General features: G+C 44.3%; 1 protein-coding gene across 4 annotated transcripts in view; it reads left to right on the top strand.

Moving 5' to 3' along the window:
• LOC117507225 (ellis-van Creveld syndrome protein) overlaps nucleotides 1–26,020 on the top strand; it is a 69,081-nt gene that overhangs the window by 12,960 nt on the left and 30,101 nt on the right. For 3 of the 4 annotated variants that reach the window (XR_004559651.1, XM_034167045.1, XM_034167044.1), the window contains exons 4-13: nucleotides 3,138–3,358; nucleotides 3,515–3,599; nucleotides 3,739–3,834; nucleotides 13,506–13,634; nucleotides 13,754–13,915; nucleotides 20,518–20,734; nucleotides 23,066–23,214; nucleotides 23,384–23,482; nucleotides 23,568–23,780; nucleotides 23,896–24,005. Coding sequence is in view for 3 of the 4 variants with exons in the window: in XM_034167045.1 (XP_034022936.1) it covers nucleotides 3,138–3,358; nucleotides 3,515–3,599; nucleotides 3,739–3,834; nucleotides 13,506–13,634; nucleotides 13,754–13,915; nucleotides 20,518–20,734; nucleotides 23,066–23,214; nucleotides 23,384–23,482; nucleotides 23,568–23,780; nucleotides 23,896–24,005 (1,481 nt within the window). In the remaining variant the exon portion in view is untranslated. The remainder of the gene's footprint in view (nucleotides 1–3,137; nucleotides 3,359–3,514; nucleotides 3,600–3,738; nucleotides 3,835–13,505; nucleotides 13,635–13,753; nucleotides 13,916–20,517; nucleotides 20,735–23,065; nucleotides 23,215–23,383; nucleotides 23,483–23,567; nucleotides 23,781–23,895; nucleotides 24,006–26,020) is intronic. The other variant, XM_034167046.1, reaches the window with a different exon arrangement.

Raw genomic sequence — 26,020 nt, 5'->3', positions numbered from 1 at the left:
TGGACAGATGCAAAGTGGAAAAGTGTGCTGTGGTCTGAGTCCACATTTCAAATTGTTTTTGGAAATCATGGACGTTGTGTCCTCTGGACAAAGGAGGAAAAAGACCATCCAAATTGTTACAGCGCAAAGTTCAAAAGCCAGCATCTGTGACGGTATGGGGGTGTATTAGGGCAACTTACACATCTATGATGGCACCATCAGTGCTGAAAGATACATCTGGGTTTTGGAGCAACACATGCTGCCATCCAAGCAACGTCTTTTTCAGGGACGTCCCTGTTTATTTCAGCAAGACAATGCCAAGCCACATTCTGCACATTACAACAGCGTGGCTTTGTAGTAAAAGAGTGCGGATACTAGACTGGCCTGCCTCCAGGCCAGACCTGTCACCCACTGAAAATGTGTGGTGCATTATGAAGCGCAAAATACGACAACGGAGACCCCAGACTGTTGAACAACTGAAGTCATACATCAAGCAAGAATGGGAAAGAATTCCACCTACAAAGCTTCAACAATTAGTGTCCTCAGTTCCCAAACACATATTGAGTGTTGTTAGAAGGAAAGGTGATGTAACACAGTGGTAAACATACCACTGTCCCAACTTTTGAAATGTGTTGCAGGCATACATTTTAAAATGAGCAAATATTTGCACAAAAACAATAAAGTTTATCAGTTTGAACATTAAATATCTTGTCTTTGTGGTGTATTCAATTGAATATAGGTTGAAGAGGATTTGCAAATCATTGTATTCTGATTTTAATTTACATTTTACACAATGTCCCAACTACATTGGAATTGGGGTTGTAGAAAAACATGTAAAAATGCTCTGTAATGATGTTAAAAATCAGTGGCAGCAGAAAATAAACCAGTAGCTGGATGTAAACAGTCTGTTAGTACTTGGGCTAAAGCAAAATATACCATGGTATATTGCTGTGTGTGTGTGTGTGTGTGTGTGTGTGTGTGTGTGTGTGTGTGTGTGTGTGTGTGTGTGTGTGTGTGTGTGTGTGTGTGTGTGTGTGTGTGTGTGTGTGTGTGTGTGTGTGTGTGTGTGTGTGTGTGTGTGTGTGTGTGGGAAGATACTTCATTTACTTTGGGGTGACACTGATCACAAAAGCCTCGGTTCGGATCAGATACGTTTTTTTAAGCCAAAGATTGGATCATTTTTCAGATCAGCAAAAAAACAACAATAAAAAAACCCCCCAAAAACATGCTACTTTTTATTTTTTTAAAATAACAATGTGATATGAAAATAAGGACCTTTTGCCCGTGGTACTGAATGAAAACAAGGTGCTCAGTGTTTTAATATTTAAAATAAAATACTTAATTGTTGTTTTAACTTGCAATATGAACAATATCAATAAATTAAAAATAGCCATTGTCAAAAATCATGAAAAGTATAAAAAAAAAAAGGAGCAAAACTGATCTGAGCTTATAACTTCAACTTCTTTTTGTTCACAAGAGACAATGATGTCTATATTGTCTGACGCGAAGGTAACAATTTATTTTACTTTTGACTGATTCTTGATAAATATGTTCATCCTACCCAAAGATGTTGGCAAGCAGACACTCAAAAACAGCCGAAAATACTCTATTTTTTTTTGAAGGTGTGAAGTTTCAGCCTCCTCAGCTGCGCATGTGCTTTGAACGCTATGCTCTGTTCAGTGGGCTAATGGCTGCACAGGGAAGAAATGACAGATAATTTGTCCTCATTCCCCAAAATCTCCATTTACGTTAAGTAATTGGAGATTTTTTTGTTTGTTTGTTTGTTTTTTCTTCTTTTTGACATGCCTGCGCTGAGCCTATTGTCTTTAGCAGAGCACGGGGCTAAAGACTGAGTTTGCATGCAGCGGGAGCTCCAGACGCTAGTGTCATTGATAGTTTCTATCCACCGCAGTTGTGCTTTTCACGCCCAGCATCCACATCCTTCAAATGACAAGTCTACCTGTGCTCATCCATGTGCACATGGGTGTGCTGGTTTTAAAAAGAGGTTGTGGTCAGTGCAGGTGGGCTCCAAGGAGCTCCTTAGGGAGTCACCAAAGATTACAGAGGGGTTAAGAGGTTTTGTCTGCTCTAATGTTATCAAAATTAGAAGTCCAGATCTTACATAAAGTCATAATAAGTCATAATAAATAGTACCAAAGAAGAATGGTTGGGAACCACTGCCACTGAGCACCAACAACCTGGTCTAAAGTCCAGTGCTGTCAGACCTCAGAAGTGATGTAGAGCTGTGCTGTGCACGTTTATCCATGTAAAACTGCAGTTGTGTCAGGAAGGGGGTCTGTTTAAAACCGCTGCAAAATCTCACCTCTGCTGTGGTGTCACACTTTTAATTTGTTTGTTTTGGTTTTGCTGAACGCAAACAAACAAAAAACAGGGCAATAAGCAGATGCACCTTACATAAACAGGTTGATGAGACAAGTACACACTGCTTGAGTACACAACAGTTATTTGAAAACAACAATTAAATAAAGTAAAAGTAAACACTAATGGAAAAATACAAAAATTCACCTCACTGCTTCAATTCAGGGAGCTTTGGTAGCCCCTCTCGGCTGGTACTGATGAGTTGGTGCACAGTGATGCACTGACATGCTGTGACGTGTTTGCAGGCTGCGTTGGTGCTCTTTGGTACGTTGGTGTGCTGTGACATGTTGGTGCGCTTTGATGCACTATGACATGTTGGTGCTGTGATACATTGCTGCGCTGTGGTGTGTTTGCATGCTGTGTTGGCGCTGTGACATGTTGGTGCACTGTGATACACTGGAGCTCTCTTTGGCATGCTATGACACATTGGCGCACTGTGATGCATCAGCACAGGCCCATTATCTCATCACAAACTGTCTTACTTGAGTCCCACTTGATTGGTTGATTTTGTATTATACCCAGAAGAGGCCTGTGACTAATTAAGAAGATAAATCCAACCCATTTGTGCACTACATTCCATTTTCTGATGAGAGTATGTGGTGCTCACATAGCAAAATGATTTGCACACAACCCAAATGGACTTGAGCTATGCCCTGTGGACATCCCACCATATATTTTCATGACAAGGCTGTATATTCCAAATTGATCTGGAGCACAACCAGGTTGGTCAGCTTGTGAAACAACAGTTAAAAAAATGTCTTTTTTACTATAACTGTTAGCCTTTAGCAGATGGTGCGTCCAACCCTTCATTGCATGAGCACTCCAAGTTACCATCAGTGCCTAATGAGGAATCCTCTTCAGCTGCTGGAGAGTCTCTAAGCCAAGAACGCGATAATGATGACAGCAGTCATTTCATCTCCTCATCAGTGGTCCCAAAGAGCCTCCAGAACCAGAGCGTCACCAGAGTTTCCCACTACCCTCAAACGCTGACGCTAACAGGGTAGAAGCATGCAATCTCATTACAACATATGTTATCTATAAGTGTGACCTTTTTACAAGGATAACTCTGAATTAAAAAACATAATCCCCCAATAAGCATGAAGTACCAAGCACAAAGCAGTTTACCTTGTAATAGTAATGTTTGTAATTTCTGCAGTTTTGAAGGACGAATCAGTCTTTACTGTCTGGCCCTGCGGGATATACAACAACATTATGACCAGCTTCAGGAAGAAAAATGTGTGGTGAGGTTTATATTTATCTATTTTGGCATTAGATTTTCAAATAGTAATAATGTGGACATGAAGTGTATATTAAAATATGTCACATTTCAATGAAAAAGTGGTTGATGTCTTCTACCTTGACACTTTTCCCCTTCTGTAGTTGTTTCTTGAAATGGTGAAAATAGTGCTCAGATGTAATCTTTCAAAAGACAAAAAGGAGGCTGATGTGTCCCGTGTTCTTCAAATGCAAGAAAAGGTAAAGACAAATGTTTGAAATGGCAATTGTTTTTTTCTTGTTCATGCCATATTCTTTGTTTTAAACACTTCATTATATATAGCACATTATATATGCTGAGACCTGACACGGGCAAATGCAGTTCATTATTTGAGCACAAGAAAATTAAAAAGAAAAGCAATATCTATGATGTGGAGGAAAATCTCATCTTTTTCTGATTCCTTTCAGTTCTTCTCTCTGATATCTACATATTTGCTCTTTTCTTCATATTGTTCTTCCTGCCTATATTAGTGCTGTCATGTACATCACAAATCATCTTCTGTCATACTGGACTAGTAGGTTTTTCACAGCATCTTTAAGATTATCTTTGACCAACCTTTCTAGAACCCTCAGTAAGTAACTTTGTTGAACATAATAATTCTTCCAAGACTTCTTACTTTTCTCTCCACAACAACTGATGTACAGTTGTGTTCATAATAATAGCAGTGTGTTTAAAAAAAGAGAATACAGTAAAACTTGCATATAATGGGTTCAGGTGGACCAGCAAATTTTGTCCATTATAATCAAAATCTGTTATATGTATAAAATGGTCAAAATCTGCTATATTTATAAAATGGACAAAATGTTGTGTGGGCCGCCAGAAGAGGAGGTACTGCTGGCCCACCACCAGAGGGCGCCCTGCCTGAAGTGCGGGCTTCAGGCACGAGAGGGCGCTGCCGCCACGGACACAGCCGGGGTTGACAGCTGTCAACTCATGACAGCTGTCACCCATCTCCACTTCATCATTCCACTCCATAAAAGCCGGACATCATCTCCACCTCGCTGCCGAGATATCATCTACCTGTGACGGTAATTGTCTCTGCTGACTTAAACATTGAGTAATAATCTGAACTTCTTTGCAGCCGTATTCCTGTGGCGTTTCCTTATCTGTGGGATTGGCGTAAAGTGTGATCAGCGATGGCTTCGCTTCACACTCCAGCCAGATAAGTGATTTAACAGGAGCTGCACAAGTGTGTGATTAGAGGTGGAGGTGACTTTCCACCTTCTGACTGTTTTTGTTACTGGGTGTGCACACACCCACATCTCACTGTTTGTGTTCCTCGCCAGCAGTACCAGATCCGACAGTCGGGGACGGTGACCACCTGGGAATTCGGGACTTGGCGGCTCCAGTATTCACCAGGTTCAGTGGCGGTGGAAATCGTGTGGTCCCGGCTCTTCTCAGGACAGACGTCTTCTATCCTCGAGCCTGCCCACACGTCACCATTGTGTATTGACTGCTATCAGATTCTGTGATTGTCTCTATAATCGTTGTGCACATTCATAACATTAAATTGTTACCTTTTGGCTCATCTATTGACCGTTCATTTGCGCCCCCTGTTGTGGGTCCGTGTCACTACACTTTCCCCAACACAAAATCCATTATGTGTATAAAATGGACAAAATCTGTTTTTTTTTTCTAAGTCTGCTATGGAGTGGTACCTTAAAATCCTAAAGCCTGATTCATGCTTCTGGAATTCCAGAACTGCATGGCCATGCAATGTCATCGATGTGCACGTGACCCTTTAAAATTCTCTGTTGTGTCTTTATGCAATTTCCCGCAGGAACAGCTGCTTTTTATAGATTAATTTCTCCCTCAACGAGTTCCATATCTTCATACAATCATCAACATCCAAACCAACGATATGGTACATACAATTTTCCTCAAAAAATTGCAGGTCATTTGAGTCTCTTTTTATAACTCCCTGTTGTAAAGTTGGTCATACTTGCAGACTTTTCTGCCAAACGTATTTGATCCATAATCAAAATGTAATCGGTTGGCGCACTGCAAAAACTTAAAAAATATGACGGGAGAGGACGGAGTGAAAATGTAAACGTGACAAATTGCAGCCCTCTGCAGTCTCTGTCATTTAGCAGGTGCACGTCAGGCTCCAGGGATGGTTTGCAGCCACACAGAGGGCAGTTTAGTTTGTCACAACCAGGGATATGTGTGAAACTTCACACCATATTACAGTGCAGGCAACAAGCAGCATTTTGTTCATAATCACTGGCTTTGAAGTACGCCCTGCCACATTTAGGTGCCGGGTCTGAGCACCGTTTGGAAAAAATAAACGCCTGGGCTTTTAATCACGGAAATACTGTACCCACTTTCCTGGAATTGGTGAGTGTCAGTGTTGAACTTCATTTCATAGATCTGTTACTGAGCACTTTCAGACTGCTCTGTCCTGTATATGCGAGGGGTTTTAATGAAAATGCATTGCGATCGGACAGGACGTTTTGTCCGATGTGAGCGAAAATCTGTTATATAAAATCCATTATATGCGGTGTTTAAATGGAAAATCATACAAAAGCACTGGGACCTTTGCTTTTGTCCGATGAGTGTGAATATCTGGTTTAGGCGAGTTTTACTGTGAATGTCAAAATCCTTATAATAGCTTTTATTTCCATACATGCAAATGCATTGGGAACACTGCATGAAGGCAGCAAATGTTGTACATGCTGGTTGTAGTGCAATTTCTCTCTGAAAATCTGAGTAAAATAGTTTGTTCCAAACATTGTTCAGAAGAACAGTGTACTTTGATTAAAAAGTTGATTGGAGAGGGGAAAACATATAAAGACGTGCAGAAAATGATAGGCTACTCATCTAAAATGATCTCAAAATGCTTTAAAATGGCCACCAAAACCAGAAAAATGTGGAATAAAGCATAAAACCACCATTCAAATGGATCAAAGAATAGCCAGAATAACAAAGACTCAGCCACTGATCAGCTCCGGGGTGATCAGAGAAGGTCTCCGCCTATGTGAAGCCAAGCTATGGGCAAGAAGCCCCTGCAAAGTCCCATTGTTGAAAAAATCATGTGTTCCGAAGAGGTTCTAATTTGCCAAAAAAAAAAAAAAATTGGCCAAAAGAGAAATGGTGCAATATCTTGTGGACTGATGAAAGCAAGATTGTTCTTTTTGGGTCTAGAGTCTGCAGGCACTTTGTCAGATGACCCCAAAACTGAATTCAAGCCACAGCACACTGTAAAGACAGTGAAGATGGTTGGTTCCAGACCAACAAGATTAATGTTATGGAGTGGCCAGACCAATCACGGGACCTTAATTCAATAGAAATCTTGTGGGGTGACATCAAAAATACTGTTCCTGAGGCAAAACCAAGAAATACAGAAGAATTGTGGAATGTAGTCCAATCGTCCCAGGCTTGAATACCTGATCAGAGGATCCAGAAGTTGGTCGACTCCATGCAAACAGATGTGAAGCAGTCCTCAGAAACAGTGGTTATACAAAATATTAGTTCAGTGATTCACAGGAAAGCGAAAGCCCCTGTCACACATAGCAAAAATGTGCCAGAGCCATGGCCGATACAGCAAATATTGCCATAATCCAACGCAGTCGGGAGGAAAAGAGTCTTGGCCACCTTTGTCAGAACGTAGACAGACTACTTCGTCCACACCTGTCAGATCGCATCCAAAACGTATGTAGACAACACAGACTGCTGTCAGATGGTCATAAAAGGCGCTGCAGACTGCCCCCCCCCCCCCCGAAAACGCAACTCTACATCGTGATTTCTGGTTGGATTATCCCATGGGATTTATGTTTGGTGTCGTTATTTCCAGCATTCCACCACAGTGGTCCTGGCTCCTGGCGCACTGCGCTGCTAAATGCTCCTGGAGATGGGATTCATGTTTCATATGTTGTCATGGCGAAACAGTTCTACATCATATGTCCGTCAGAATTAAATGTGATCAGGCAATAATTTGTTTATTACAGCAGTGAGATCTGTTCAGCTCTGAGCCTCTGACCTTAGGTGTGACAGCGTGCGCAACTGCCCGCCAGCCACCGTGATGTCACAGATCTGATGTGCACAATCTTTCACATTATTTACATTACCCATGGGGAGGAATATTCTGTATCTGTACTGTAAGGTCTATTATGGATATAACAGCATGTCTAGATCTGCAGCGCTGTACCACACATTAACCTGCAGTGGACATGGTGCTTTCGGTTTATTCACACTGTGTTCACATCACCTGCACATGGATGACTGTGTGACACATACATATCAGCGATCAACGGTTCCTTTGCACTCTGGGGGCGGGCAGTGGAGGTGGACATTTTAAGTGGATAAGTGTCATGTGCAGGTCATTCCGCAACCTTTACCATGCCCGATCCATCTCGAGGTTCCCTCACATGCGCTCAAATCATTTCGGATCCTGTTTATGCTGCCTTCAGAATATGTACATTGCGGTCAAATGGCGTTCAGACTGCTGTTGGATAGGTGTCCCATCTCGACCACGCCCAGAGAGCGAACATGTGCGTCACACTCTGGCCCGCTGACCGATTTTGACCAACTGTGTGGACTTCCGCAGATGGCTCTCAAAACGTTTTGGAACTGAAATCCGATACCGGATGTGCACGATTGATAAGTTTGACGCCATTCTGTGTGATTCGGCTATGTGTGATGAGGTATAAATCTTCAAACATTTTTCAGTTTATACATCAAATGTGTTGTGAAAGTGTAATGACACGGACCCACAACAGGGGGCGTAAATGAACGGACAATAGATGAGCCAAAAATACAACACTTTACTGTTGTGAAGCGTGCACAACGAAATACAGACAAATACAGAATTTGGACAGAATCAAATGTACTAAGGTGACGTGTGGGCAGGCTCGAGGATAGAAGACGTCCGTCCAGAGAAGAGCCGGATCCCACACAATTTCCACTGCCACCGAACCCGGAGAATATTGGAGCCGCCAAGTTCAGAGTCCCCAGGTGGCCACCGTCTCCGGCTGTCAGATCTGGTACTGCTGGCAGGAAGCAGAAACAGTTATGTGTGGGTGTGTGTACACCCAGCAAATAAAAGTAGCGACAGTTCCTTAATGGTGGGTAAGACACCTCCACCTCCAAAACAGGAACACAGTAACGAGTAACAGTAGCACCTACTGAATATGGCTGAGAATATACCTCCAAAGGCAAACGATATCTTGGCAGCGGGGTGGAGATGTATTCCAGCTTATATGGAGTGGTTGATGAGTTGATGATTGGTGACAGCTGTCAGGAGTTAATGAGTGACAGCTGTCACTCTCGGCTGTCCTGTGAGGCGGCAGCGCCCTCTCGTGCCTGAAGCCCGCGCTTCAGGCAGGGCGCCCTCTGAATGGTGGGCCAGCAGTACCTCCTCTTCAGCGGCCCACACAACAGGACCCCCCCTCAACGGGCGCCCCCTGGCGCCCAATCAGGCTTGTCGGGGTGTCGGTTGTAGAAGTCGGCCAGGAGGGCCGGGTCCAGGATGAAGCTCCTCTTCACCCAGGAGCGTTCTTCGGGTCCGTACCCCTCCCAGTCCACCAAATACTGGAACCCCCAGCCCATACGACGGACTTCCAGGAGCCGGCGGACTGTCCACGCGGGCTCCCCGTCGATGATCCGGGCAGGAGGCGGTGCCGGTCCGGGAGCACAGAGGGGTGAGGTGTGGTGCGGTTTGATCCTGGAAACATGAAACACGGGGTGGATCAGCAGTGAAGCTGGGAGCCGGAGCTTCACTGCGGCCGGACTGAGGACTTTGAGGATTGTGATTGTGATGTACCTGTCCTTCAGTTTCGGGGAGTCCACTTGGAGAGGAATGTCCTTCGGGATAACCACACCCTCCTGCACGGGCTGGTGTGCAGGGGCCGGGGAACGCCGGCGGTCTGCATGGGCCTTAGCCCTCGTCCGGGGCCTTCAACAACGCAGAACGGGCGGAAACGCCACACCCGACAGCTCTGCGTAGGTGGGCCTGGACCGAGGGCACACACGACCTCTCCCTCCACACGGAAACAATTGGGGGCTGGTACCCCAAACACACCTCAAATGGGGAGAGGCCGGTGGCAGAGGACACCTGGCTGTTATGTGCGTACTCGATCCAGGCCAGGTGGTTGCTCCAGGCCATCGGGTGCGCAGATGTAACACAGCGGAGGACCTGTTCCAGTTCCTGGTTGGCCCGCTCTGCCTGTCCGTTCATCTGTGGGTGATACCTGGACGAGAGGCTCACGGTGGCCCCCAGTTCTCTGCAGAAGCTCCTCCAGACCTGGGAGGAGAACTGAGGACCACGATCTGAGACAATGTCTGTTGGTATCCCATGCAGACGCACGACGTGGTGAACCAGGAGGTTCGCAGTCTCCTGGGCCGTCGGGAGCTTCGGGAGGGCCATGAAGTGGGCCGCCTTGGAGAAACGGTCCACTACCGTTAAGATGGTCGTCATGCCCTGGGACGGCGGGAGGCCCGTGACAAAGTCCAGGCCGATGTGGGACCAGGGGCGATGAGGCACCGGGAGCGGCTGCAACAGACCTTGGGCCTTCGAGTGGTCGGCCTTGCCCCTGGCGCAGGTAGTGCAGGCCTGGATATACTCCCGGACATCTGCTTCCATGGACGCCCACCAGAAGCGCTGCCGGACCACTGCCAACGGTTCTTCGCACCCCTGGGTGGACAGGAGAGCTGGAACCGTGACAGAAGTCCAGAACTGCAGCTCTGGCCTCTGGTGGGACGTATAAGCGGTTCTTTGGACCTGTGCCTGGGTCCGGGCTTTGTGCCAGGGCCTCCTGGACGGTCTTCTCCACGTCCCAGGTGAGGGTGGCCACGATAGTGGACTCAGGTATGATGGATTCCAGTGGATCCGACAGCTCTGTTTTGACTTCGTCTTCGTGTACCCGGGACAAGGCGTCTGACCTCTGATTCTTGGTCCCGGGGCGATAGGTGATCCGGAAGTCAAAACACCCGAAGAACAGTGACCAGCGGGCTTGCCTGGGGTTCAGCCACTTGGCGGTCCTGATATACTCCAGGTTCCGATGGTCCGTGAAAACCATGAACGGCTCCGAAGCTCCCTCCAACAGGTGTCTCCACTCCTCAAGAGCCTCCTTCACCGCAAGAAGTTCCCGATTGCCCACGTCTAGTTCGCTCTGCCGGGGTCAACCTGCGAGAGAAAATAGGCACAAGGGTGGAGGACCTTGTCGGACTCCCCGCTCTGGGACAGCACGGCTCCTATTCCTGAGTCAGAGGCGTCCACTTCAACCACAAACTGGCGGCAAGGATCGGGCTGCACCAGAACTGGTGCAGTCGAGAACCAACGTTTCAACTCCCTAAACGCGGCTTCGCACCGATCCGACCAGGTGAAGGGGACTTTTGGGGAGGGCAGGGCTGTCAGGGGGCTAACTACCTGACTGTAGCTCTTAATGAACCTCCGGTAAAAATTTGCAAAACCGAGGAACTGTTGTAGTTTCCTACGGCCTGTCAGTTGGGGCCAGTCTCTCACCGCCGCAACCTTGGCCGGATCAGGGGCGACGGAGTTGGAGGAGATAATAAACCCCAGGAAGGACAAAGAAGTACGGTGGAACTCGCACTTCTCGCCCTTCACAAACAGCCGGTTCTCCAACAACTGCTGCAGGACCTGACGTACATGCTGGACATGAGTCTCAGGGTCCGGGGAGAAGATGAGTATATCGTCCAGATATACGAAGACAAATCGATGCAGGAAGTCCCGCAAGACGTCTTGGAACGTCGCGGGGGCGTTAGTGAGCCGAACGGCATGACCAGGTACTCAAAGTGGACCTAAGGGGGGTGTTAAATGCCGTCTTCCATTCGTCTCCCTTCCGGATCCGAACCAGGTGGTACGCATTCCTAAGATCAAGTTTTGTGAAAATTTGGGCTCCATGCAAGGGCGTGAACACTGAATCCAACAGAGGTAACGGGTATCGGTTTCGAACCGTGATCTCGTTCAGCCCTCTGTAATCAATGCATGGACAGAGTCCGCCATCATTCTTGCCCACAAAAAAGAAACCAGCACCCATCGGGGAGGTGGAGTTCCGGATCAGCCCGGCAGCTAATGAGTTCCGGATGTAGGTCTCCATTGATTCGCGCTGCGGACGTGAGAGGTTGTACAGTCTGCTGGACGAGTACTCAACGCCCGGTATCAAATCAATGGCACAATCGTATGGACGGTGGGGGGGAAGGGTGAGAGCCAGATCTTTGCTGAAGACGTCAGCAAGATCGTGGTACTCAACCGGCACCGCCGTGAGATTGGGGGGGAACTATAACCTCCTCACTAGCACTTAAACCGGGAGGAACCGAGGATCCTAAACTCTCCCGGTGGCAGGTTTCGCTCCACTGAGCCACAACCCCAGACAGCCAATCAATCCGGGGATTGTGTTTTACCATCCACGGGAAGCCCAAAATCACGCGGGAAGTAGAAGGAGTCACATAAAACTCTATCTCTTCCGATGATTCCCAGACACCACCAGAACAACTGGTTGTGTCTTGTGTGTGATTAAAGGGAGAAGGGTGCCATCTAGTGCCCGTACCTTCAAAGGTGAAGGAAGCGCCACCAGAGGGAGCCCTACCTCCCTTGCCCATCTGCTGTCCAGCAGATTCCCTTCTGACCCCGTGTCCACCAGTGCTGGGGCTTGAGGGGTTAAATCCCCGCTCAGGATTGTGACTGGGAGATGTGTGGAAATACGTGTACGTCCCACGTGAATGTCTGGACCCACCCTTAACCCAGTCTCTAAGGGCGGGCGTTTGTGTTTAACCGTTTGGGGCATCTCTGCTGATGCTCATTTGAGCCGCAGAAAAAGCACTCCCCGCGGGCCATTCTCCTCTGTCTGTAAGATGATCTTAATCTGGCCCTGCTCGTGTCCATAGCATCGTCAGTCGGGGGAGCTGTTGCCACACGGAGCGCAGAGGCTGTGGAGCGTGGGGAGGGCGGAACCTTGTCGGAACCGGAAGGGAGAGGGACGGTGCGTGCCCGGCCATGTCCTTTGTCTCGCTCCCGATGGCGTTCCGCTAATCGATTGTCCAAACGTATAACTAGATCGATTAGACTATCCAAATCCCGCGGCTCATCCTTAGCCACCAGGTGCTCCTTCAGGACCGACGACAGTCCGTTTATGAATGTCCGATTTCCACTGCCACCAAACCCGGAGAATACTGGAGCCGCCAAGTTCCGAGTCCCCAGGTGGCCACCGTCTCTGGCTGTCAGATCTGGTACTGCTGGCAGGAAGCAGAAACAGTTATGTGTGGGTGTGTGTACACCCAGCAAATAAAAGTAGCGACAGTTCCTTAATGGTGGGTAAGACACCTCCACCTCCAAAACAGGAACACAATAACGAGTAACAGTAGCACCTACTGAATACGGCTGAGAATATACCTCCAAAGGCAAACGATATCTCGGCAGCAGGGTGATGTCTTCCATCTTATATGGAGTGGTTGATGAGTTGATGATTGGTGACAGCTGTCAGGAGTTAATGAGTGACAGCTGTCACTCTCGGCTGTCCTGTGAGGCGGCAGCGCCCTCTCATGCCTGAAGCCCACGCTCCAGGCAGGGCGCCCTCTGAATGGTGGGCCGGCAGTACCTCCTCTTCAGCGGCCCACACAACAAAATGTTTGAGTTTGTAAAGAAAAATGCAGCCATTGCTATTTTCAAAAAAAGCCTAATATATCTTTTTCTTAATTTTCTGTAAAATAATAATACATTTGATGAATTTTATTTCATGTTTTGATTTGAAATAGAATGTGCAGTGTTGCCATTGCATTTATGGCATTGGCAACGGCAATGTATGGAAATAAAAGCTATTATAAGGATTATGAGCTTTGCTCACTTTTTTAAACACACTGCTATTATTTTGAACACAACTGTAATACATGTGAAAATACATATTTGTCATTTTAGCAACTAGATGAACTGAAGAAACAATTACTAACAGGCCAGAGAGCTAGTGAGAAGATTGATGATGCTCCTTGTACTATGGAGGAGATTGAGAGAGCTCAGAAAGATCATCTTGAACACAGTCTTCAAATGGTAAAAACAATGAGCACACTAAAGCATTATTAAAGTCATTCTACTGGTACATTTATCACATGCTTTTTCCCCAGTTGGCTGTGTGAGTGGAACAACTGATGCTAAATATCTTTCTACAGTCCAAAGGTTTCAGTCAGCAGGTGGAGGACTTGTGCCAACATCTGCTGAAGAACACCAGCATTTTTTCTCCAGATGAAGCCCAGGTTGTAATTACCTCCCTTGTCAAGAATCTTCTGTTGGTAGAGAACTTGCTGATGAATGTACAGGAAACAGACCTGATAGTGAGTACAGTCCTAGTTATTAGTATTCATGATGATTCTGATCTCTTTTGTCATTCTTTCAGGATATAGGTGAACTAAAGATCAGGATTTGTGAGCTGTAAATGAAGAAATGTGTTTTATTTATTTTATATACAACCCCAATTCCATTGAAGTTGGAACATTGTGTAAAATGGAAATAAAAATAGAATACAATGATTTGCAAATCCTCTTCAACGTATATTGAATTGACTCCAGTACAGAGACAAGATATTTTCATGCAGTTGTTCACAAGTTGTTGATCCTCGCCCCCTCTTTGCTTGTGAACGGCTGAGACTTTTGGGGATGCTCCTTTTATACCCAGCCATGAGTGTCCTCAGTTCCCAAATGCTTATTGAGTGTTCGAAGGAAAGGTGATGTAACACAGTGGTAAACATACCACTGTCCCAGCTTTTTTGAAACATGTTGCAGGCATCCATTTCAAAATGAGCAAATATTTGCACAAGAACAATAAAGTTTATCAGTTTGAACATTAACATCTTGTCTTTGTGCTGTATTCAATTGAATATAGGTTGAAGAGGATTTGCAAATCATTGTATTCTGTTTTTATTTCCATTTTACACAGCATTCCAACTTCATTGGAATTGGGGTTATAAATGAATGATAAGAAACCACCGATGCAAGAGGCATGATGTCAATATTTGTGACACCACATGCGGGAACCAAATCCAGGGTATTTACAAGAATGTGCGTCGAATCCTGAATGTATTTGATGCAACGACATCCACAGCCAGTGATTCTAGGCTAATGCTAATGGGCATGCTAACCGGCCCAACACTAACCTCGTCTGGAGTGCCCGTAACATCTAACTCCACTGAACTAAGAAGCTGTTTTAGCTTACAGACACGGCTTTCTAAAGATCCACCCTCTCTGCGAGCATCGCGCAGGATTTATGAAAAGTGTAAAGTAGTGTACTTTGTGCACCAGAAAATCCAAGCCTGTAGCCAAGCTAGTGCAAGCTAACCGCTAATGAAAAAGCTAACCACTCCTAAGATTCACATTGGAATAGAATAATGAGCTACTGTCAGGCTGTGAGGATGCTTGGCACCCAATGAGGGTGGACCCTCAATGCAGACTCACAGACCAGGCGTTAGTGTAAAAGAAGTCATTGTCTTTATTCCAGGCTTTGGTTCGGTGCACAGGTTATCAATCAGCGGCGCAAAGGTACAAACAGGGCTAGGCACACATGCTGTCATAGTCAAGCAGGGTTCAGTGGCACGAGCAAACATAGACATCAGGGATGAAGCAAAAGGTGCGGTCAGAAATACAAAGTAGGATCAAAAACACGGCAAGGCAAATCAGGACTGTGAAGACAGCTGGTAAGTGCACAGAGACAACAAACTGGTGCTGGTGCGGTGACTAGGAAACTAGGAGCAAACAGAAACCGAGGACAGATTACAATCTTATTATGAATCGGAACGAACTGATCATGAACATGAGGACAGAAAGAAAATAAACACTAGGACAAAATTAAGCTAGAACTGACTAAGAAAACAGAGAAAACAGAGTAAACAAACTATAAATGAAACAGACTCAGTGATTAACAAAACCAGACACTAAAGCACAATAGATAATATAACAAATGAGAACAAAATAAGTGATAAACAATGAAAGACAAACTAGCTGAACAAAACAAGAATGGAACTGGAGCAGTGGCTAAGTATTAAGAGAAACAAGAAACAAAGTGACAAGCAAAATAGAACGGAATAAACACATGATAAATAACTAATAAAACAGCACTGAGGCAGATGGTGGGTAAAAGAAGGAGGAATAAACAGAAATAAACCCCAGATCCGGGTCAAATCCTGACAGTACCCCACCCCCATGTGGACGTCCCTGATGGACGGCCAAAGGCACAACCGGCATACCGACATCGGGTGGGAGGTGGGAGACACCGGACGGTGGAGAAACAGAGATGAGGAATACAAATAGGCCCATAAGACAGGAACCCCAAGGATAACCAGCAACAAAACAGAAAACAGGCACTGGGACCAACGGGCGCAAAACAGGACGAGTAACACCTGCAGGAGGACGGCCACTGGGTGGAACCCGGTGCATGGATAAAGTGGGGGACCGACTTAAGGCCAGATCCAGAGGGTGACCATGACGTCTTTCAAAGCACGTGACAGAATCTGGAACCCGATTATAGGGAGTACTGGACACACAGGCGGAGTCCAGTGTACCTAGGCCTGGTCCCACTGGCGTTTAGGAAGATTTGCGTATGGACTGCGCACAAAATTGGCTCGTATTCGCTAAACATCTGCAATATCCGTGAAACATGCTTGTATGAGTCGGGCAACAGCCGCACACATCCGCAATTGTCCGCAGAGACACATTTTTCCGTTGCCAGGATTTTTGAGCTGCACAAAATTTTGGTTGCGGATGACATCTGCCTTACATACGCAATACGTACTCAATACATACTCAATCTATGCACTGTATATCTGCTGATATCCGCAACTGACGGCGTATTACGGCTTGGCAGCAGACTGGGACATTGTGTAAAACAGATATATAGCGTGCCTATCACGTCCACATCATAGATTAAAATAAGTTGTAGCGAATGCATACAGATTGGCCACGGATAAAGCATTTGTATTAAATCTGCTTTTGCATCTGATTTGTGGACAATTTGGAATGCATAACAAACACATCACGTAAACCCAAAGTACTATATTTGAAAAGGGGAGGTGATGGTCTAGTGGCTAAGGTGTTGGGCTTGAGTCCAGAAGATCATTGGTTCAAAATCCCCACCTGACTGAAAATCACTAAGGGGCCCTTGGGCAAGGCCTTTAATCCCCTATTGCTCCCGGTGTGTAGTGAGCGCCTTGGTATGGCAAGCACCCCTGACATCGGGGTGAATGTGAGTGGCAAATTGTAAAGCTCTTTGAGCATCTGATTCAGATGGACAAGCGCTATATAAATGCAGTCCATTTACCATTTAGTATATGTGGCAAAAAACCGACATAAGCGCCAGTCAGTGCCAGTCCAGCTGTGGAGACGTACAGATGTAGTTATGGATCCCCAGAGACGTAGTGTGATAGCTTGCTGCCATCCAACAACATACTGTAAAACCCCAGCTGCAGAGAAGTCAGGCCGTGGACCTCGGTTCTCTTTCGAAATGTTTATTTAACTCCAACAAAAGGAAGAGTTGCTGGTACAGCCGTACTCACGCTGAACTCTCTCTTTTTGAAAAAAACACTCTCTCACAACCAGAGCGGCTTCCCCCTTCCGCTCCCCAAACTCATGAACAGTTAACCCTTGCATGACAACATGAACATCAACTCTATCATCATTACAATACCAATCAACTTGTCCAAGTCCAGCAATTGCTCCAGAGGTTGTGATGTTGGTGTGAATAGTGTGGCCAAAAGGGCCCGAGTACACTTCTTTTTGACCGCAATGCAGATGCCGTGCATGCGCAGTACAACCGCTGTTCCCGCATCACGTGTGCAATGCATTCACAATACATCTGTAATACTTACGTGATAATCGCAATGCGTCCGATCCGTTTCCTCAATACATGAATTATACATCCGTGATTGTTCGTAATATATTCGCTGTACATTATTAATGTATCCATAATGCATACTGAAAAAATTGTCATTTCAGGCCATTTTGTTGCAGACGACAATGAACACCCGAAATTTGTATACTCAATTCATGCGCATTAATCCTCTCCCCAGTGGGACCGGGCCCTAAGGGAGCAGACTGCGGGCCGAAATACCTGAACCCCAACGGGAGAGAACTGCATGTGTAAAGTTGGAGCCCATCAAACGAGAAACCAAAGCAGTTGATAAGTAACAGGACTCCAGATCATTATATCGCCCCAAGACGTGGAAAAAACACAGTCAGTCTCCAAAATCGCAATTCCACACTTCGATCCAATCCAACCGTTTGGGAATCAGTGATTTAAGGATATGGCAGTACAGGTTTAAACATCTAAACAAAGCGCTAGCCAATTGCATGATGTAGCACACAGCCTAAAGAAAAGAAATCTCATAGAGAATGAACAATTCCCACGAACACACTCTCCCACAAAAATACAAAAAATAACTGATGCCTTCAGAGACATCCAAAATGTGATCAGAAGTGGGAGTGGTCGGCAAAGTCAGTGTATCGGTGGTCATCGGTGTAATAATCTGAAGCAGGTGCCGGTGTATACGGCGAAGACGCTCATAGTTTCCGAGGTGCTGGGACCGGAGCTTCCCAGAGCGGACGCGCTGATGTACTTGCACCCGAGATGTGCAGCTCCGCTGGGCCCAGAGACGTGACTGTGGACACCACTTGGTTCCTTTGTGGAGCTGGCTTCGGAGGTAGCGGGGGTGGAACCGGCCTCAGTGACTGCATTTCAGGAACTGTGAGCAAGAAGGATGCAGCCAGCATCTGTGCTGCTTCGTGCCTGGGTAAAGCAACCACTGCATCAGAGAGGGTGAGTCGGTGTGGTTCTTCACAGCAGGCAGTGGTGATATCAGACTCAAACAAATAGTCTATGGGATCCTCAGTGCAGGGAGGACCCTGCCCTGCTTGAACTGCGCTTTAATGTTACCTAGCTCAGGAAAAGCAGAAACCAGCTCAGGCTCGGATAGAAAAATATGATCGCGAGCCAAAATAACTCGCTGTCTGCTCTGCCGAATGGAACAGTCCTGATACTCAAAAAATAATTCTTGGATCTTGAATAAAAGAGTAGCCGTGTCCTGGCGTGCTTTCTGCTCTGTTTCAAAAGAAACATCCTCTTCCAGGTCTAGCCAATCCGACTTGTCGTCACCAGGTGTGCCTCAGAGTGCTTCATCCAATCAGGAAGTTTCTTTTCACTAAAACGTCATCCAGGCCTTGAAGCTCTGGGAAAACATCGAACAGCCATGTGTTCGATTCCACTAAGTGCCAGGCTTGATCTAGATAATCAAACTTCTCTCTGGCAGTGTAGCAGTCACGAAAACATGAAAAAAAGGAGAGGTCAGCAAAAATCTCCTTAATTACCCCAGTGTCCTGGTTCATGGCAACAGAGTTTGTGGACAGGGTGGAGCCTGCAGAGCCCATGTTATGGCCAGTTTGTTCTGTCAGGCCTGGCACCCGACAAGGGTGGACCCTCAATGCAGACTCCCAGACCAGGCATTAGTGTAAAAGAAGTCGTCTTTATTCCAGGCATAGGTTCGGTGCACAGGTTATCAATCAGTGGAGCAAAGGTACAAACAGGGCTAGGCACACACACAGTCATAGTCAAGCAGGGTTCAGTGGTACGAGCAAACACAGAGATCAGGGATGAAGCAAAAGGTGCGGTCAAAAATACAAAGCAGGATCAAAAACACGGCAAGGCAAATCAAGACTGTGAAGAAAGCTGGTAAGTGCACGGAGACAACAAACTGGCGCTGGTGTGACTGGGAGGAGATTAAATAAGCAGGAGTTAACAAGGTGCAGGTGAAAAATCTAGAACGGGGGCGTGTTTAGTGAACAAAGATAATGTATGAACAAAACAAGAACGGAACTGGACAATGGCTAAAGTATGAAGAGAAACAAAGTGGCAAAGCAAAATAGAACAGAATAAACACGATAACTAATAAATAGAGCTGGGGCAGATGGTGGGTAAAAGAAGAAGAAAAAAACAATCAAAACCCGATCCAGGTCAAATCCTGACAGCTACAATTCACAGCAGTTACACTGAAAAATGAACAGTAGTATTAGACTGGTAGTAACAGTAATAAAAGAAACAATTAAAAAAATAATAATGGAGCCGACCTAGCTAGCACAAGCTATCTCGGCTTTCAGTGCTTACTAGTCCAGTAAGTATCAGTGAAATTGTGGAGAGCTGGAGTATTTTTGTGGAGAGAGTATTTTTTCAGAGCTTTAGATGATGCCTTCATGTCTTGTTTTGTCCATGACCCAGAGATATTCAGTTTCCAGATATCTCATCTCATCTTCAACCTCATATCTGGGATTGAGTCATGGGGACTGTCAGATATGATTAAGAAAATTGTCAATAAACCAGAAAGTATTCACATTTAAGAAGCTGAAATGAGAGAATTAAATTATTTTAAAGGGCCTCAAAATGATTAAATGATCATCAAATATATCTTGATTAATTTAATAGCCTTTATTAATCAATGCAGCTGTAATATTTATGAATAAATAAAAAGATGCAATAGTATTTTGACTATTTTCAACTTAATAATGTAACATTTCTTTGAGGGAATATAGCTATACATTTTTCTGTGATTAAAATTACATAATTTGCTTTTGATGGTTTCATGAAATTTGTATGAAATGCAGGTTTAATTTACTAATAAAATAAAAATGTATTTTTTTTTACTTCATGATCATCAGCAACAATTTGGGCTTTTAAAAATTTAAACAGATTTGAAACTTGATAATTGATGGGTTTCTTTAATCAAATATACCCCTAGAATTCTCAGAATAGGAATGATTTGCATTCCAAATTAGACATTTTCCCATTGATACACTGATAAAGAAAATAATCAAACACTACAGTTCTGTCAAAATGATCAGCTCAAGTTTGGGAACCTGCCTAAAGCATTTGTGCACTGGTGTATGTCTGTTCTTTCTTTTAGAGGACACAACAGAAGGTGCTGTGGTGGGAAGAGTTGAGAGGACTTCTTCAGTCCCAGCCTGCCATGCTCAGACAAGAGGTGTGTCTGAGGTTGGGTTTGATAACAAACATACTTGAGCAGCTGACGAGTGATGACCTCTTGAGCTTTAGTTCCATGGAAAAAGTCCTTTCAGATGTTCAGACCACACTGACTGATGGACTTCAACAGTGCACTGAGGGTAAGAGTATTAAAATAAAAATAGTTCCACTTGCTAAATAATTAAAGTCTTACCTGATTTTTCTGTCAAGTGACCACTGACCTTACACAAACGCTAATCAACATTTTATTAAAAGTATTTTTGGCTGAAGAAAGGTGATCTTAAAAGGAAGTAAAATTGGGAAAGTGACGGTCTAGTGGTTAAGCATTGGGCTTGAGACCAGAGGATCCTCGGTTCAAATCCCACCCTGACCGGAAATTACTAAGGGCCTTTGGGCAAGGTCCTTAATCCCCTAGTTGCTCCTGGTGTGTAATGAGTACCTTGTATGGCAGCACCCTCACATCAGGATGAATGTGAGGCATTATTGTGAAGCACTTTGAGCGTCTGATACAGATGGAAAAGCGCTATATAAATGCAGTCCTTTTGCCATTTAAGTAATAATTAGCTGATAAAATAAATGTAATATAGTCACACTATATTGGCCAATTGTTTGAGTGTGTGTGTGTGTGTGTGTGTGTGTGTGTGGTGTGTGTGTGTGTGTGTGTGTGTGTGTGTGTGTGTGTGTGTGTGTGTGTGTGTGTGTGTGTGTGTGTGTGTGTGTGTGTGTGTGTGGTTTTTTGATCATACTTGTCCACATTCTTATGTTGAGTGACAATGGACTATGACTTTATCTTCTCAAACTGAATTTCCTGGCTCTCTATTTGTTGGGAATCCTCTTTAGCTTCTTAAATAAGGTCAAATTCAACATTACAGTGTCTGTCATGCTTTTAGCTGCTGTATCTCAAGCTCATAAAGGTATAATGTTGTTTCCTTGTTGGTGAGGAGACAAAATCCTGTATCCTCCCTGTTATCCAAATCTGAGCTTGCTATTACCATTTGGATGTTTTCACTTGTGTCCTTATTTGTTCTCTGCGGGATTCAAATACATACCCAGTTCATTTGTTACAACAATGATCCTTATTAATTAACATGTATACTATTCTTTTCCACTGGGGTGGTTATAGGATTATCACCCTGTCTGGAAAGGACACAGTACTACCAAAATTAGATTGTCCAGAGTGTAAGTCGCAGTTTGTTTGTTTTTTTTTACTAAGTTGGGAGGTCTTGCGACTTCTGACTTGAAGAATGCTTTTTCTTTTCCACTGAGATGAAATGAAATGCTATATGGGGGTGTGTAACAATACACAAAAATCGTGGTTCAGTATTTTTTCAATGCAGTGGAAACATGAAACACAACAATATCCATATTTTGCCAATATTGTTTAGCCTAGTGCATGACTGAATTGTCTTTCCAGATTGGTACAGTTTTTTTTCATGAATTCTCGTGAAATATGTTTCAAAAATAAATGCAATTTATAATCCAGTAAATACAATGCTATAAAATAGAGTGAGAACATGTGGTCTGAAACCAAGACCCTTCTGTTTTAGAAACAAGTGCACTAAACACTTGGCCACTATGCTGCTCATTATGTTTGGTAACATGATGTAGTTGCTATTAATGGTACTTAAGCCTTGTTGATACAGAACTCGATTCCTCAATTTAAGTCAGATTTTGCTTTTTTGGGACCAAGAGACATTTTCAAATGCATTAAGTAATTGTGATGGATCACAGGTTTGCTTCTCCTTTTGTTCCATAATAATTCATTAATCATGTCTTTCTTTCTAGAAAGTTATAATGTGTGCTGGCCTGTCACATATTACCAGATGGGTTCTTATTTTTATGATTGATGAATAAAGTCTTACACTGTATTAATTGTACCTGTTCTTTCAACTTGATCAGCATATTTTACTAATAGATACCCTGTTGTTCTCTGTACAAACACTGACTGGATTGATTAGTCCAGATGACAGATCCCTTGAACGGAATATTGATTTCACCTAATGTCACACTGCTCCACATGCTGTGTCTTAAACATTAGAAAAATGCTACAGCTTACCCCTTGCTCCCTCACCCCACATTTAATGTATAAATCACTAGTTTTGAAACAAAATTTCAACAAAATTCATGCTACCTGTGGTTGTAGGCACTGTGCTGCGCACAAAGGAATTTATACTGATTTTTGCCACAGTTACACCTTGTTAGGTATATTGGGCATGGGTGGTGGCCAAGCAATTATTGGGCTTGGTTCTAGTGTGGAAGGTTCATGGTTCAAGGCTACCCCTGGCTGCTCTCCATGTAATGTGGGGTTGTGACAGGAAGGGCATCCGGCGTAAAACTTGTACCAAATCAACGTGCAGAGCCACCTTGGATACACCAAGGTGGCTCTGCACTACACCACTTGGATACTCTATTTGTGTTTGGATACACCCAGTTTGTCAGGCTCATCCAGAGTTGGTTGTCTGTGTTTTTAGAATGCACGAGGAAGCTAAAGGAGCTGGTGAATATGAAATGCAGCAAAATAGAGAGTAAGCAGAAGAAGTTTCTGAAATGCCAGATCAAAGAAAAGAGCCGTTTCCTGGAACTATCACAGTCTCACAATGACCTAGAGGAATTCACCAAGGTCAGGACATTTTGCACTTCTATCTCAGTCCTTTGGGATAATAGGCCAAGTTAGCAGGCTGGGTGTCCTACAGGGCTTTTTGTCTTTTTTACAGTTAGGATATTTATTGATTGATTGATAAAAATATCCAAAATAGATACCTACATCTGAACTATAAACATTCTTGCAGATGTACCAGGAGCTGCTGATGAAACACAAGCAGCAGATTTCTGAGTTGCAGATGCAGCAGGATGACAGTTTGGCTGAAGTGCTCTGTGATCTTTGGACGGTTAGAGATGATATGCTGTATTTTACGACCGTGTATGTGTGTGTTTGTGTACATCCATCATAATCTAAAAATGTGGTATCTTTAGAAACTTCGTACCTCCTGGTCAAAGAGGTTTGGCGAGCTGTCGAAGGACACCTTTTTCACTTGTGTCCATGGCCATTCAGAGGTGTCAGCCGAGCACTGTGAGAAGCTGTGGTTGGATCTAGAACAGCAGCTGGCTGCACAGCTGCAGCAGGCGGAGGGTGTGACCAAACAGCACCTGGAGGACATGACGGCTCAGCTGTTTAAAGATGTACAGGTCGACACAGTCATTTTTTTCATCTTCCCTGTTAGTCTTTGGCAGCTTGATGCTTCCTTTATTCAAAAAGATTTTGCTCTACTTAATTTAACTTGACTAAACTCTGTTTGGGCAGGTTTTAAGTGATGAGACAGCTGTAATGTTGGCTTGTCTCAAACACTTGAGTGAAGAACAGATGAAGATCCTCCGAGCCATGGTGGTCAGACAGAGCTACGCACTCAACAGGTGATGCAGGAAGACCATTAAAAAACAGATTGGGAATTATTATCATATTTTCCAGAGTATAAGCCATGTCTTATTTATTTATTTTATTATTATTGTTGTTGTTATTATTTTACTAGTTTGGAAGAACCTATGACTTGAAGTTTGGAAGGTTGTATAACTTTCTCTGGTATGCCTTATAAACCTCAGGGGGAAAAAAAAAAATCACATTTCTTATTATTCATGATAATATACACTCATCTTCAACTGCTTAGTCCAGTTAAGGGTCATGGGGGGCTGGAGCCTATCCCAGCAGTCATAAAGTGCGAGGCGGGGTACACCCAGGACAGGACGCCAGTCTGTCGCAGGGCCACAAACAGACAGACAAACACATTCACACCCACTCGCACACCTATGGACAATTTAAGTTCCAATCCACCTAACCCACATGTCTTTAGATGTGTGGAGGAAACCGGAGCACACAGAGGAAACTCACGCAAACACGGGAGAGCATGTCAAACGCCACACAGAAAGCCACAGGAGGGAATCGAACCCATACCTTCTCACTGTGAGGCAACAGTGCTAACTACTAGCCACCGTGCTGCCCTATTAAATGATAATAATACCTATTTATTCTCAGGAATCAAAGCACTAAACAAATAAACTTAGTAATAAAAGAATAAATGACAATCATAAATACATGACAACAGTGCACAAAAATCTCAGAGCTGATGATACAGAAAAAGGGCACAATTTATGTATTTGTTTCCTCTTCAAGAGGTGTTTTTTGACAGGTGCAACTTAGACTGTACTCCACTGCAAATTACAGTTGTGTTCAAAATAATAGCAGTGTGTTTGAAAACATAGTAAAGCCCAAACTCCTTTAATAGCTTTATTTTCTTTCACACAGAACGATTTTTAGGGAGGACCGTTCGTCTGCGACACTGGATTAGATCCAGATCAAATTTTGTCAGGGGATAGTGAGTGCCAGTCTGCACCTTACTTTCAAATATGAGAGTGATTGAGGCACGTTTGATTAAGACATAATGCAAAATATACATTAAATGGGCTTTTCAGTGTTAAATTTTAATGGCCACAAAATCTGTAATCTGGTTGAGATCTGGATCAGCCGATAAAAGGATACCATCCTGCATAATGCTCTCAAATATGAAAAAATTTTATCTTGTTTTGACAGTTATGAATTTTTGAAACATTTTCAATGTCAAATATAGAGATTTTTCCAAGATTTTTCCTGATGTTGTCCTTTGACCTTGAAAATTGAATCAGTTCTTGCCTATCATAATATGAATCTTCAGTAACAATTTCAGTGATATATGAAAAACTGTGGGCTCCAGGGGCCTGTACTACGAAGCGGGGTTACTGGCTTATCAGGGTAACTTCGGGAGTAAGTTGATGACGTGTGGAGTAACTTCCCGGTTAACCCGTACTACAAAAAGGTGGATAGGTTTCAATTGGGTATGCTGCCATGGCAATTTATGCTGTGCGCCAAACCTGCTCTGAGCAGGTTATGTTCACGGTTAGCTTGAGGTTTTCGCTTAACCACTCCCTTTATAAGTATTGTATCCCTTTATAATAATTGTGAGGGGCTCTCTTCGCAGGGCGAGGGTTTTTAAAGACCGCCAGAATCCGCTGACATACCCGGACGATATTCTCTATGAAAGATATAGATTCTCAGCCGAGGGAATTCGTTATCTTTGTCAGCTGATCGGGCCAGAAGTCTGTAACATCACCCATCGTACACTGCAAAAAAAGACCGTTGTTTTTACAGGAAAAACAATGGCAGCTTGGTTACCATGGAATTCCTGTAAAAAATACAGCAGTTAATGTACAAAAAAAGAGAGCTCTTGTTTGTAGATTTAACAGTTCTTTTAATGTGAGTCAGCCATGGTTCATTCACTGTAAATCCATATACATATTATAGTCTGTAATGTTATCTACTGTGCTACTGTTGTGAAAGTGTAGTGACACGGACCCACAACAGGGGGCGCAAATGAACGGTCAATAGATGAGCCAAAAGG

Source organism: Thalassophryne amazonica, chromosome 3 (assembly GCF_902500255.1).
Source record: "Thalassophryne amazonica chromosome 3, fThaAma1.1, whole genome shotgun sequence".
Classification (NCBI taxonomy): domain Eukaryota; kingdom Metazoa; phylum Chordata; class Actinopteri; order Batrachoidiformes; family Batrachoididae; genus Thalassophryne; species Thalassophryne amazonica.
This window is presented reverse-complemented; position numbering and strand designations above follow the sequence as displayed.